Source organism: Biomphalaria glabrata, chromosome 12 (genome assembly GCF_947242115.1).
Source record: "Biomphalaria glabrata chromosome 12, xgBioGlab47.1, whole genome shotgun sequence".
Taxonomy (NCBI): Eukaryota; Metazoa; Mollusca; class Gastropoda; family Planorbidae; genus Biomphalaria; species Biomphalaria glabrata.
The window spans coordinates 26,219,678-26,235,108 of NC_074722.1; the positions used below are offsets into that span (position 1 = coordinate 26,219,678).

Here is a 15,431-nt window from a genome sequence, read left to right on the forward strand (position 1 = left end):
TCAGATTCCAACTATAAACTGACAGCTACTATCAATATTAAGCCCTTGAAGCCAGTATCAGAAGCGGTCCTTGGACTTTCAAATTATAAGCCTGATGAGTTGTTGGTCTGAAATTCATAAACACATACTTCCGACCCCTATACAAGCCAGATTGCACTTTTGATAGATTTACATTATTAACTAGTTAAATAAATACTTACATATTTTACATTGACCCTCCCCCATATCATATTTTACTATATCAAAAAGTACTATCGGGTGCACCCTTAACACAAACTCAGTGAACTGTAGATAAATTGTAACAACAACTGAATTTTAAAATTGTTGAACAATCAAATAACGTTGTTAATTTTAAACTATATGTATTACAGCGCAACAGATTAACAAAAAATGGGGGTGGGGGGGGGTGACACCCACTCTAGTGACGCCACTGTATATACATACATACATACATACATATATATATATATATATATATATATATATATATATATATATATATATATATATATATATATATATATATATACACGTTATTTTCGTTAATATTGATCGAGTAATGACAGTAAGATTAAACAGGTATCTGAAAGGCTTGAAAAGAATAAACAGAACAGCAGCAAATTTACAATAAAACGAAATTCTTCAACCAAAAACACAAGAAAAGTGGCTTTGAGAAGCAAGATAAATCATCATGAACTGTTATGCAGCTGTGCTAGTCCAATTAGGCAATAACCCTTGAAGCCTTTCTAGCCCTTCTCACTGGGAAGTGAAATAACAATGGAAGGAACACTGTAGCTATATTGATGGGAAATCCAGTCCTTCATCCAGTGCTCAGTCTCATACAATTAGATGAAACACTTAGCATAACACAGCTTCTATGAAGTATGACTTGATTGTTAACTATTAGCATAACACAGCTTCTATGAAGTATGACTTGATTGTTAACTATTAGCATAACACAGCTTCTATGAAGTATGACTTGATTGTTAACTATTAGCATAACACAGCTTCTATGAAGTATGACTTGATTGTTAACTATTAGCATAACACAGCTTCTATGAAGTATGACTTGATTGTTAACTATTAGCATAACACAGCTTCTATGAAGTATGACTTGATTGTTATCTATTAGCATAACACAGCTTCTATGAAGTATGACTTGATTGTTAACTATTAGCATAACACAGCTTCTATGAAGTATGACTTGATTGTTAACTATTAGCATAACACAGCTTCTATGAAGTATGACTTGATTGTTAACTATTAGCATAACACAGCTTCTATGAAGAATGACTTGATTGTTATCTATTAGCATAACACAGCTTCTATGAAGTATGACTTGATTGTTAACTATTAGCATAACACAGCTTCTATGAAATATGACTTGATTGTTAACTATTAGCATAACACAGCTTCTATGAAGTATTACTTGATTATTATTACTTGATTGTTAACTATTTGATTACAGGTACACACAATTTGTTAAGGCTTGGGTTGTCATTAAAGTTACACTGCAACTAGATTTCAAATTTGCCAAATGTTGGACCTATGGCATAATTTTAAATGTGATTGGCTTTTCCCCCTATATTATTATTTCATCAACATGGTACAAACATGATTACATGTATCCAGTAGCTGCTAAAACTAAAGCCATCAAGCTTCTAAGAAGATGCAAATTAAAATTAGATACTTTCTTACATGGCCACTCACTAACAGATTCGATATAGGCCTACAATGACTGCTCTCTACATATTGTAATGTCATTAGGTGAAGTTTAAACAAAACTAATCAAAAGCGTCAAAATCTTTTCCTAGTAACATATGTTTAGGCTATTTTGAAGACAGGCTATGTTAGCGAATTGTGTACTACAATGCTATAGAAAGATTTGTTTAAAGTAAAGTTGATTTCTTAGTGTGAAGAGCACAGAACACAGTATCAGTTAAATAGTGAATTCGTTTAATAAAAATAAAAAGTTTTACAATCAACAATGACATGAAACAAATAATTGAGCCCTTGCAGCAAAGAAAAGGCTTTGGTGAAAATAACTTACTAATACTTATAATTTAATATCAGAGAGATTGAGGAATGATTAAAAACAAAACTCCTTAAAACAATTGGGTTCGATGCTGTCACTGTGTGGGGACATGTACATATTAGTATACTAATGCAGTCTACTAATATTAATCATTGCTCAATGGCAAACTCTTGCCACATAAAAGCCTAAACTTACAAAAACAATCCATTGCTCCAATCAGGCACAGTTGCAATTGTTCTTAGAGGCTATCATTAAAAAATGGGTACCATGGTCTCCAGGAAAGCAATCAATGAACAACATAATAACAATATAATAATAATCAATATTACGATCCTAACATTCCAAAAATAGGCATAACATTTGGCTGAGTGGAAACCAATACTACAACTACCAACAAATAACTTTATTAGGCTTCTGTTCAGCTGATTACCTAACTCTAGCCATATATTTCTAATAATAAATGAACTTACACAATGTGTATAAAAAGAAAAAAAAAAAAAAAAAGAAAAGATAAAGTGACTTAGTAAAGTGATTTTCTGTATTTTTTTCCACACAGATAGTTTCTGCTAAGTCAAAGTATTTATAGTCAATAACAAAAAATAGTGAATTAGTGCATAGTGTGGAACCTGTTTGGCTAAGCAATGAATCTGAAGAAAAAAAAACACAAAAAAAAACTTTCTTTAAATAATTAAATTCAATTACAATGTCAAAAGCATAATCATTTTTGCAATAAGAAAATGCCTTCTAGCAGTTTTAAATCACATAATGAAAGGGAGATAAATATAAAAGAGATTTCACTCTAGAAACATGGACATGGCATGGATTTCTTTGAATGACTTACACCTTAACTTGTGCACACTCAAAAATAAAACATTGGGACATAATTTATAGAACAGAATTTTTTTTTTATATCACATTCAAAATACTGGGAACCAAAACTATCACACAAACAGTGCCATTTTATGATGTAGGAACAAAATCACACTCTATTATATACACTATGGCATAGTAAACTCTGAAGTTGCTCCAAGTTCTGTTTCATAATAATCATATTCAACATTTGTACAAGAGATAAACAGATCAGTGTTTCAAATTATTTTCAAAGTAGTGCATACAATTAAATGGTCAGATCTATTGTGTTTTATTCAGGACAAGTGTTGTGTTTATTCTAAAAAGTAAGGCCTTGATTTATATGAGAAAAGTGAAGATGGGAATATAAGTAAACATTTTTTTGCTTAGCATTGCACAGCTGTTTTGTTCGCAAGTCAGGAGTCATACTTCGAGGTAACAACTTTGAATGGAAAGAAAATTGTGTTAAAGGTAAAAAAAAATGTTTAAGCTAACAATATTTTTAAAATGCTAAAAAAAAAATAATTTTAAACAGAGTTGCAATATTAAAAATTCTCACACCAAATAAAAAAGTAAGGCCATAAATCCCAGAGAAATGGATTGAGCAACAAATATTTGCTAACAAGGTGCATGATACATACAAGTTATTAAAAAGATTACACAAAAACATATTTCTACAATATTCTTTTGGGAGCAACTTTAAAATACCACTTGTGTTTATTGAAGAAACAAATTAACTTTAAGACCTGAGTTATTGAAACACAAACTTAAGTATCCAGAAAATCTTGCAGCTCCTGAAAACAAAATAAATGCTCTTTTATGGCCAATACAAAATGTCTACCCAAAAAAAAAAAAGGGTTTGGGGGGGGGGGGGGGGGATTCATACCAAAAAAAAAAAAAAAGAAGTATTGAGAAGACTTCAACTACAACTTATAATAGTCTTGAGTAACCACCAAACTGCTGAATAGTCCAAAAGATGGGATTTTTCTGGGAAAAGAAGCAGCCTTTACAAAATATATAAACTTTTTTAGCTTTGGAAATGCAGATTCTTGACATTTATATTTGAAATAATGTGTGAACAATATCAAGCTATCCTTAAGCACAATTTATCCATACTTACATTACTGAAGCATTTAGGTAAAACAAATGAACAATATCAAGCTATCCTAAGGCACAGTTGATCTATACTTACATTCCTGAAGCATTTCAGTAAAACAAATGAACAATATCAAACTATCTTTAGGCTTAGCTTATCCATAGTTACAACCTGAAGCAGTTAGGTAAAACAAATGAACAAAATCAAACTATCCTAAGGCACAGTTGATCCATACTTACATTCCTGAAGCAGTTAGTTAAAACAAATGAACAATATCAAGCTATCTATACTTACATTCCTGAAGCAGTTTGGTAAAACAAATGATGCTGCATGAATGTCAGAATTGTAATATTTCAACTTCATGCGTTCCAGATCACTGTTTGAAAATTTTCTTAAAGGCTTGGTAAAGTCAATGTCCTAAATCCAATTAACAAAGATTCATCATGTTAATTACCTAATAAACTTTTAAGTTTTAATCTTTTTATTCCTGTGTTTTTACGCTAATATTTAATATAGTAACCTAAACCAGTTATTTTCATTTATATTCAGAGATAACAACTATTTAACTATATGTATGCACTATAATTACATGCAGCTATTATCACTGAAACACAGACATCATTAGCTGTTCCAAAATGAGAAAAACAGACCAAGGTGTGGGACTTCAATGTTGTGAAAGAAACAAGCTCCATACAAACAGATAGCAGCAATAATAATAATAATAATAATAATAATGGTTATACCTGAGTCTCTTAAGTGACTATAGTGTTACATTAATTGTTATATCAATTTCACTCACTGAGGGTGTATGTTTGTTAGCACAAACAAAGCATATTTGAAGGAATAGCATAGGTCTGGGTAATACTATGTTAATCACTTTAACGTTTTAGTCATTTCTATTATTTCTCCTGAATATATGTTTGTTTTTTTTAATTCTAGAACATAATACATACTGGTATACTACTGAAAAGAAGATATCCTAATGTTCCCATTGCATACAAAGGTGTGTTTCCAGTAGCATAGCCAACTTTAGGAAAGATGTCTTTGCACTGAGCAACTAGGTTTCTTATAAAAGGCAAATCAGTGTATGGTGTGAGTCCTAAAAGAAGAAAAAATGTGCATGATTTTTAGGCTATGAATATGAATGAAATTTTATGTTATAAAGGAATACTTTCAAATACCCTTTAAAATGGTATTGGATTGTATTGTACCAGAATGACAATTGGTTTATTAATTGTCTCTTACCTTGGCTACAAGCTATGCCATCTTGTTTCAAAGCACCTTTTAAATCAGTGTAATAACTTTTGTTGAATAGTGCTTCTGCATCAGCTAAAATATATATTTATAATATAGAGGTGAAAGTGAGGTGAAGAATGGTTTAGGAGGATATTATTAGGCCAGTACAATAGCTTAGTTCCCATTAGCTTTTTATTTCTTATTTATGCTTTTATGGAACAGATGCTAGGTACCTTTAAGAACTAAATGGACTTGAAAAATCCTTACATCTTAAATAAAAAATATCCTTTTGGAATTTAAACCTAGGGCTACACAATAAGAGTCAAGCATTTTACTATTGAAAAACAACAATTAAAACAAACAAAACTAAAAAAAAACAACAACAAAGTAACATTAGTCTAGTAAATCACCTTCAGGGTCTGGTGAATCTGTTATAATGACATCAAACTCTTCTGGATGCTTTTTGATAAATTCTACACCATCTCCAATGTTAATAGTAACACGAGGATCATCCAGACAACTGGACATGCTAGGCAGATGCTTTTTGCAAAGGTCCAACACAACCTAGAGGAAAAAGTATCTGTATGGTGCTAAAACAAAAACACAAATCAAATCTTTTATTTAGCATATACTCAATAGAAAAAATAGATTTAATCCCACTTATATAAAATTGTAGAACTTTGTCATGCCCTAAATTACTTTAACAACCACGTAAAGTAGACAAGATGAAAAACTGCTGAATGACTGCTGCTTAACTAAAAAAAAAAAGTAATATGTTTAATGTAATTTGATATGCGTACTGCATTGTCATTCAGTCTTTTCGATGGTCCCAGGTTCATAACCTGCCCACTTCTCTGTTGTCCTGTGGGAGGTTTGGACTAGGAAGTAGATTATCTTCAACTCTGAAGGAACATATGTAAAACAAAATAGCTTAATGATTGTATTGAATTCTCTATGAGTTCATTTATTAAAATGTATATATTATTTTAAATTGACTGAAAGGGCATCAAAGAGGATGGACCAAGTTTTGAAATAAACAAGAGGATATGCAAAGTAGTTGAAATATAACATTCATCACATCGTTACATCTTTTTGTCTTCTAGTAGTTAAAGATAACTTTAAAAATTAAAGTTTTTCTTCACTGAGCTTTATAAACCTGACTTTACATTGTCATAGACATGTATTCTATTCAGTCATATCTTATTTGTTTACACATACCACTGGTAGTCTCTGTATTACTTAGTGGAATGTCAACACTGTCTAATGAGTTTGTTTGTGTTAATTGACAGCTGATCTTAGTGACATGTCAATATTATTTGCTATTAATCAACTCTCCTTAATGAATGTTCTCCCCCCTTTTTTTTTTACTGAGTCATTTTTATGATAAATAAATATTATCTGTTTCTAGATTTCACCAGAGATGGGAAAACAATATATGAACACTCTACTTCATCAGCAATGTATCAAAGTCATCAAAAATTATTTGAAAGAATGTAGAAACATTTTAATGCACACATAGTGTTATGAGCAGCAGATGATGGAAAAAACATGAGAAGACTCTATACAAGTATAAAATACTTTTTAGGAGTTATCTCTCTTTCAATTTTTACTCTTGTAATTATTAAACTAAGAGAAATGGTAGAGCATTTGATAATGAGCAAGTTGTAGAATAAATTTCAAATTAATCCTTTTTACATTAGTCTGGTACTATTTTACAAATAGGGTTGACACAGAAGACTGTTTTGCAGTCTAAGTGAAATAAAGCTAACTATATATGTGGTCAAATGTAATGAAGGCAATGCTTTACCAGCACTTTACTGATCAAAATTAAACTTTTAAAGAAGAAACCCTAGATTTTATTTTATATCTCAAGAATACATTTAAAAAAAATGAGTTGTAAGAATGAATCCCATAATTTATATTAACCTGTATTTTGTACTCATAACCAGGCTGCTATTTGCGATGGGCTCCCATTGTAAACAGAGCAGGAAGGACTACTCCTTCTGTAGTGCTCTGGCCAGTCTGTTACCATATAAATAGAGCAGGGTTTAAAACTGTTTCAATGTGCTCTTTTATTTGCAGAGTTATGTCTAAACAGGACAAACCCCAAAATCTCTTTAGAAATTAGAAACTAGAGAAGAAGAACAAGACGATAAGTTACCTGATCAATTTCACACAAGATCACTTTCCTAACACAGTCATATTTCAATAGCTCCCGTACGACTCCTCCATCCCCCCCACCAATCACCAACACCTAAGAAAGATTGAACAAATACATGCTGACATACAATACAATCAAGAAAGAGCTTTAGCAAAACTTTTCATTATGTAAACAATGACAGTGTGCTGTTTTAAAATAGAAGCATTGTCAGATTTTTGCCCAGGCTTTTGAGTGTAATGCTGGTATTGCATGGTTAATAAAAATCAATATTTCCAGATGTGACTTTAGCAACATAATATCCAAAAATAGCGGGAATATGTTCAAAGGTGCTAGATGAAGGGACATCAGCTATATGAAATTGAATACTTTAAAATCCCACATTGGAATCACAAATCAACTAATCCCTCACAATGCTTCAAGTATAGATGTACACAACATAAATCACTTTAAGTAATGAATTAACAGAGACAGATGTTACAAAGAGAGTATGTTTGTTTGGATAATGTAATTTTACTTGTATAGGTCAGTTGGAATGAATAAGAGAATGACCAAAAGTGTGTCACTTTCTAAGAATTCACAGAGTGTGATGTAAAAAGAGGGAGAATAAAGACAGTGTGTTCATTGAGACTGAATTCTTTGGTTTAAACGGGACCAGGATAGTATTGGTGAAACAGTAACTGGTCTAAATCTACATAATGACCATATTAGAAAATAAAGAAGAGTTGTAACAATAAAGTCAAAATGAAATACAACTAACAATGGACTATGAGTTTTCCTGCTTACTTTTTTGATTGTCTATGACCTAACAATACTTTATATAATATTCTGGATTATTATATTGCATAGTTAAATTATATTTTACTTCTCTGGACTTTATGAGCTATTTTTAGGGTTAGGGTTAGTGGTATTGAGATCAACCACATGGTTCTTGGTAAATCTTGTATTTCATAGATATACAAGTTATTGTCCTTAAGGTGTTAAGAAGCATTTTATTAAATATACAGGCTAAAAAGCAACCATTTAGATTCACTTGAGAAAAAATGATTGCACTCAGGTCACTCCTATCTAGGGCATATTCCTGGGCTTAAGAAAAATTTGAGATATTGGGTGACCCATACTTTATGGTACCTCTTCTTGGTGAGAAGGGGGAGTTTAAGATATTTCCTAGATGAATTGCTTCACTTGGCTGACAAGTTCCATCATTATAATTTTGCTATTAAATACCAGTACTAAGACATTCCTTTATAAAATTTCATAATGAATGTTGGTACTAACTTTTTGTGGATTTGGATGAAGTGCCATTGGCAGGTGAGTGATCATTTCCTGATAGGCAAACTCATCCCACTCTATACACTGTATAATCCCATTTAACACAAGGACATTTCCAAATCTCTTGCTACCAGCAGCATCAAAAAATATAAACAGTTTGTGTAAGGCATGATTACTTAAATAGGGTAATTATGTAACATTCTCAATATGTGGGTGGCTACAAAGTTGAACTATGCTATAGGACTATTTGCACTTAATTAAATATGGATCAAATCAAAAAAGTAAATTGTAAAATTCTAAATATTCTCATAATGAGTTGGTGAACGAAAAATTACCTTTTAAAAACCAAAATATCTTGATAATCAGATTTTCCATTGAACAAAATCTCCTCCACCTGTATGTTAATACTGTAACCAGGCCAGCCATCATTGATTTCCTTGAACCAGTCATTTTCTAACACTGACAAGCTGAAGTAGCAGCTTTTATTATTGACATCCATTGGTGAAGCTTTTGACATAACACTGTATTTAGGTCTAAGTCTCTTAAAAATAGTCCAATGTAACAAAAGTCTAAATTTACAAATAAAAACTAAAAAAAAATAAAAAACTTTGAAAAATTAGAGCAAGTAAACTTTCTTTAAAAGGATGAAAACATTCAGCAGACAAGCATATAACTAGATTTTCTAGCATTTAATAATCTATGCCAAAGCTTCACAGTTCTCATTGTTTTAGTATTAATGCATACAAACTATTTAGATATATATGGCTTACAGCTTATGTCAATTTTATTTCCTTCTTTTAGCTGACACTTTCATCATAGATGGTAAAATGGTGGAATGTTAAAGTTAAAGTAAAAAATTGACAGAATAAACAATAAAATATGAATGTTTAGTTTACTGTATTATTTGACAATAAAGTAGGAATTGATTTATTTTTTAAAAATTATATTAGGCCCTAATTAATTTTTTTTTACTTGCTTATTCCACAGATAGTATGACAGGCTAATCACATAAACATTACTATGGGCATAGTCTGGGAGAGTAACCTGAGAGTTAGCTCATTTATTATTTAGGTAAATGGCACTTAGGTAACTACAAGCAACCTTCTCTAGACTTATTCTAGAACTTTAATTTTAGTTTATAGTGACTATTAGTGTAGACTATAGGATTGGACACTTTCGGCTGGGGAAAAGTGTCACTGAATAGATCCACATGGAGAGCAACCATAAAGGAAGGATCCCTGATTGCGGATGCCATACACAGCAGTAGTAGAAAGAAGGGTCCCTTGTGATTACAGATGCCCAACCTGTGACTCCAGCTGTGTATCAAGGATTGGCCTCTTAAGTCACACAAGAAGTTGCAAAGGGAAAAGATCATCTCTCGAGACGTAAAATGCCACAGATACTATTGGACAATACAACTGTAGATATCTATAGAAGGCTTTTCTTTTAGGCTCATATGTTTGTCCTGCACAGCCTTTGTGAGGGTTCTCAAGCTATCGCTTTCTTTTAATTGTCCTGCAACCTTTTGTAAGAGTATGTTCTCTAGTTGTGTCTTTTAGAAATTATTTGCTGCCAAATATTCTCCTCTATGCCAGTGGGGCAAACTGACCCTTTAAGCATTTCCTAGGGGCATCTCTATTAGTATTGGGCTGTCCTTTCAACCTATATATGTGACCTACTTGTACATGTCGCAAACAATAATCAGAATGGCTTGGAGACCAGGATGGTAGATCCTATACTACTAAAGCTTACTAGAAGTAGAAGCTTCCACCAAAGTGCCTAGATTAGATATAGATCTAGGCCTATAGTGCCCTATAGTCCTAGATTCCTATACAATCCGGCATATAACTTGTAGCCTATATTATATATAGCCTGTGATTCTAGATCTAGAGTCTAATGACACTACTAACACTCACTGACTAGACTGTTAAATTTTAAATTCAATTTAGTCTTAAAGGAATCTAGATCAGTAGATCTAGATATCATCTACTACTCTACTAGATCTAGTACTAGATTAGATATAAATTATAATCTAGATTAGATTTAGTATCTAGACCTAGTCTATATGATCTAGAATAGTATATACTATAGACTATATAGAGTCTAGACTATAGACACGATAGTCTAGTATAGAAGTATCTAATGATAATTAAATTATTCTAATCTGAGTCAGTCTAAGTAGGCCTACTCTACTTTACTACTACTACCACCCTAAGAAAAAAAAAAAGACTAATAGTCCGAGTAAGAGTAGACAGTGTCACTCAGTGTGCACTTAGTGTCATTGACTAAAACTAATACTAGAGTCTAGATCTAATAGTTAGGCCTACTAGTCTAGTTAGATCTATTAATTTATACTTTATACAATATTATTTTTCTAATTAATTGAATAATTCCAGATCTATGATTCAAAGATATTCATATTCTAGAAATAAAAAATTTATAATATATTATAATATCTAGATCTAGACAGTATATCAAGTTTCGTTTTTGTCGTCTGTTGACAAACAGCAACTTACTGCGGTAAAACTGTCACTTGGCAATCAAACGGTACCGCGAGCGCCCAACAGAGGCTGTGTTGAAGACGTTTTATTTATGGACTTGGAATCGAAGCACAATGTAATGTTAATATTATGTTGACCAACAGATCTAGGCCTACAAGGGACATAATTAACATTAGTAATTAGTAATAAGATTGGATGTTATATACATTCCCTTGTATTACGTAGAGTAGTTTTTATTATTTTATTTTACCAGTCTTAGTGTCTCAGGGTAAAAAAAAAAAGGGGGGGGGGACAGACATATGTAAAATATATATTATTTTTAATAACAAAAAAGGAGGAGGGAGGTGAAATTAACATGAAAATTTATTTTTATTTCTTTATCGCAGAAAACTGTAACAAGATCTAGATCTAGTCTAGGTCTTAACTTTTAAAGAAAACTGTAGGCTACCGGTAGGCCTATATACTATTTTCGATGTAAAATTATTTTTTACAGTAGGCTATCTCTAATTATTAAATGAGAATTTAAAATCCTCATGCCTCTGGGTGATAATATTTTAGTTTAAATGATTTATTGTGCATTCTGGAAAAACCCAAGACCCCAATATCTTAATTTAATATTATTGCATTAGATCTTATCTAGATCTAGTTATACATTTTAGATTCTACATGTATTTAAAATGCATTTCAAACTGTCTTGGCGAATGTTGCCAGATTTAATTGCATTTGTTGGCAAGACGATTTTTCTACTAAGCCTTTTCTAAGCCTAATGATACATTTTTTAATCCAAAATCTTTCATAGATGAACGGCTCAGCATCAAGAGAAGTTTTGTAACGACTTCAAAAGAGTTAATTGTTGTAGAAATCATGATTTTGTCACATCAAGTAGGAGCATTCAATGATTCGATAAACAAATGAATGAGAGTAGTTCAACTTTTGAATAATCAAATCAAAAGTAAATAGGCACCACATTTTAAAAGTAAAGTTTTAAAATAATGGGCTAGGCCTATAAATGAAATAAGTATTTATTAAAAATAGTTTACAAACTAGACTAACTTGACTTTTAGTTAGCCTATTACCCAAGACTTCCACATTTTAAAATTAAAGTTTTTAAAATAATGGGCTAGGTCTACAAATGAAATAATTATTAGAATTAGCTTATTACCCAAGACATCAGGGGCGTAGCTAGGAATTTTCCATCATTTGGGGGCCCCAGGGGCTTGACATCTTTGGGGGGCCCCTTCATTTTTCGTAATATTTAATGTCAAAAACCACCCACTAATTTGGGGGCCCTCTCAAAGGGGGATTTTCAAATTCTCCTCCATTCCCCCACCCTAGCTACGCCACCGCAAGACATTTTACATGCAAGTAAAAACAATACATTATTTTACATTGAATTGGACCTGTTACATTGACTAAAGGCTACTACCATCTTACTTCTATTAATTCTATCTCTCTAAAAACACTTTGCTCTGAAGTTGGCATGGTGTGTATGTGGGGAGAGGGGCACCTCATGGTTGGGTCACACAACACACGTCACTGAAGTCATTCTGTAATATTGGAATGCTCAGCATACAAGTGCATGAATACCTCTATTATTCTGTTATGAGACGATGTTGTTGGCTACATGAGCAGCTGTTATTTCCACTAATTTGGGTATTTTGAGTTCGAGTTTCTAGTTTCTACTATATTTAGAATGCCTATTTTTCATATTGTGTAAGCCTCGCTCACTTTTTCTCGTCAAGGAAAAAAAAAAAAAAGCTGCTTGTGTATTTTTCACTGCTGGGCAACGGTCCCTTACTCTGTAAATGGTGTTTGGTTGGGCGTCTTCATGACCGTCTCTTCTTTTGTTCATGTGTTAAATTCATTTGCTGGAATATTAACTATCTTCCACCAAGAAAGATGTAAAGATGTTTTTTACTTTTTTTTTTAGTTAATTTAGAAATACTATCCGTTAGTTGTCATTGCAAAATATATTTGACCTTTAAACTTGAGCAGGACTGAAGTTGGGGTGGGGGGAGGAGGTCGCGAGTTCAAAACACATTAACTTTGACCTTACATCACTTCCACGTGTGCTGCTAAGTCGGAGACAGGAAATTAACTTTTTTTTTTTTTAAACAGGTGGAAACAGTCGTTTTAGGGAAGCAATACAGAACCTCCGTCGAGGGGGGCCTAATGATTAAGTACATTGCACTGGCGGGGATGAAAGAGACGCCCAACAACCATGTCGGACACCCGGCTAATGGGTCTCGAGTTCGACTCCAGTGTGAAGACTCCAATGGTTAACAGGCAATAGGTGGGGAAAAGCAAAGGCGGTTGTTCGCTGTGCTGGTGTCATGAAACATATAACCTTTACATCACAGAAAGTCCACCGCCCAGAGGCGTAGTGAGGGGGGATGGGCCAGTTATGCTCGCAACGCCTCTGATACCGCCATTGTCACATAGGCCTACCATATGGAGAGTATAAAATAGTGATTAAAGATCTCCCATAATATATTGGCCTGCAAGCATTCAATAAAGTTATTAAACATAAAATAGTAGGCCTATTCCATGGATAGCTAAGCTAGGTGTACAATGAAACTTATGGAAATACAAACTGTTCAATACTCTAGAGGGTCTGATACACTAAAATGTTTCCCTCAAAGAAAGTGCATTCAAGTCATGCATGTTCCATTTAACACACAGAGATGTATTACTAGACGTGAAGCAAAGAGATGAGCAGATAGCTAATGAAATGCACAAGAAGAAATTAACAAACTCAAAAACTAACTGTATCAGACCTAAATATTAAACTACTGAATGTAATCGTTTAAAAAAAAGACGCAAAAAAAATATTTTTAAAGTTAACTGTTAACCCGCTATCATCGTGTAAAAAGACAATAACAGTTTGCTTATTTTAGTGTAGGTCGAGATGAGAAATGGTATTATATATATATATATTTTAAAACATAAAAAAAATGTAAATATTAAGTTCCACTTTCAGACCATGTGGTCTATAGGGCAGATGATGTAAAATTCATCTGTTTCTGTGACCCAGGGTTTACGAGAGAGTCATGTGGCCAGCACAACAACCAATCGCCTTTACTTATAGGGCAGATGATGTAACACATTTAATGAGTGTCATTTGGCCAGCATAACGACCAACCGCCTTTACTTTTCCACAACTAATGTCAGGTACCCTTTAGAGCCGTGCGCCCTAAAGATCCAGAAATTAAAACCCCAGTCTTTACCAGGATTCGAACTCGGGACCATCCTATTCGGAAGCCAAGCGCTTTACCACCCAGAGGCCTCCAAAAACCTATAAACTGTAGGCTAATTCGTTTAGAAAACAACAAGAGAAAAAAAAAACGTATTCCCTAAAATTACTACCCACCGTGTTTAATGTTCCAACCTGTGTTAACAATCAATCTTGCTGGTAGTCTGAAGTGCACAGCCCTAAACAAAGAGATTAAATAAGATTAAAAAAAAAAAGCAGGTCAGCCCTCTTTGTTCTGGACAGCAAAGCGAGATAGGTCTAAGAAGGCACACAGAAATCACGCGTGAGCTAGATTGTCGTGAGGGGGGGGGGTAGGGCTATCACTGGGCTTGGATACAGTCCACCATAGTGACACGTGTCATAGGCATACGCTTTTTTTTTTAAATACTTGTGCCTCCATTTCTATGTATTATCAAAAAATGAACTTGTTCACTTTAGCAAGTACACTCCGCCCCCCCCCCCCTCTCTATTTTTTTCAGCATCTTTTAGAATTTTGCATGCAAAAATAAGAGCTAATTAGCAATCGTGATCCGTCAACTCAAGAAAACATAAAAGAAACTAGAACAGACACAAAATAGAGCAGTGAGATTCATACCTTTTGTAAAAATCTTTAAATTTAGAGACTCTTCAGGATAGAAGACTAAAAAGCAAAGTAACAATTAAACATAAAACACTGAACCATAATCTTCAAATACAAAACCTAATAAAATACTCATAAAGACACAAAGATAAAGGCACATTTTCAAGTTTCATATGCTAGGTCATATTTGTACAAATAGGCCTACTCTTTCTTCCCGAGTGCTATTAGAGCATGGAATGGTTGCGTGGGCCAACGAATAGGTAGAGTTCAAAGGTTATACCTAATAATTCACTATTATTATATTCACTATATTACTATAACAAAGTAAAAACAATAAAAATGACAAAAAAATTAAAAACACACAAAACAAAACATAGATTCCATATACACATTGTATAGAATGTGTTGAATATCTAGACCTGAACACTAAATTAAATGCCAATTTTTTTCT

The 15,431-nt window shown here is 32.8% G+C and overlaps 1 protein-coding gene across 5 annotated transcripts; it reads right to left on the reverse strand.

The window, feature by feature from the left end:
- Positions 1-1,939: 1,939 nt before the first annotated feature.
- On the reverse strand, positions 1,940-14,644 carry LOC106067730 (spermidine synthase-like). Of its 5 annotated transcripts, none has more exons than XM_056007004.1 (10): positions 14,518-14,620; positions 11,163-11,298; positions 8,982-9,153; positions 8,653-8,773; positions 7,378-7,470; positions 5,627-5,780; positions 5,226-5,309; positions 4,934-5,079; positions 4,275-4,397; positions 1,940-3,678 (listed from the first exon to the last, which is right to left on the reverse strand). In XM_056007004.1, exons 3-10 carry the CDS (start codon positions 9,143-9,145, stop codon positions 3,652-3,654), a joined length of 912 nt encoding a protein of 303 aa, XP_055862979.1. In that variant the 5' UTR covers positions 9,146-9,153; positions 11,163-11,298; positions 14,518-14,620; the 3' UTR covers positions 1,940-3,651. The 5 variants fall into 5 exon arrangements, with proteins under 5 accessions (XP_055862979.1, XP_055862977.1, XP_013082428.1 ...); XM_056007002.1 differs by having other exon boundaries at positions 8,982-9,185; XM_013226974.2 differs by lacking the exon at positions 11,163-11,298 and having other exon boundaries at positions 8,982-9,187; positions 14,518-14,644.
- Positions 14,645-15,431: the final 787 nt, after the last annotated feature.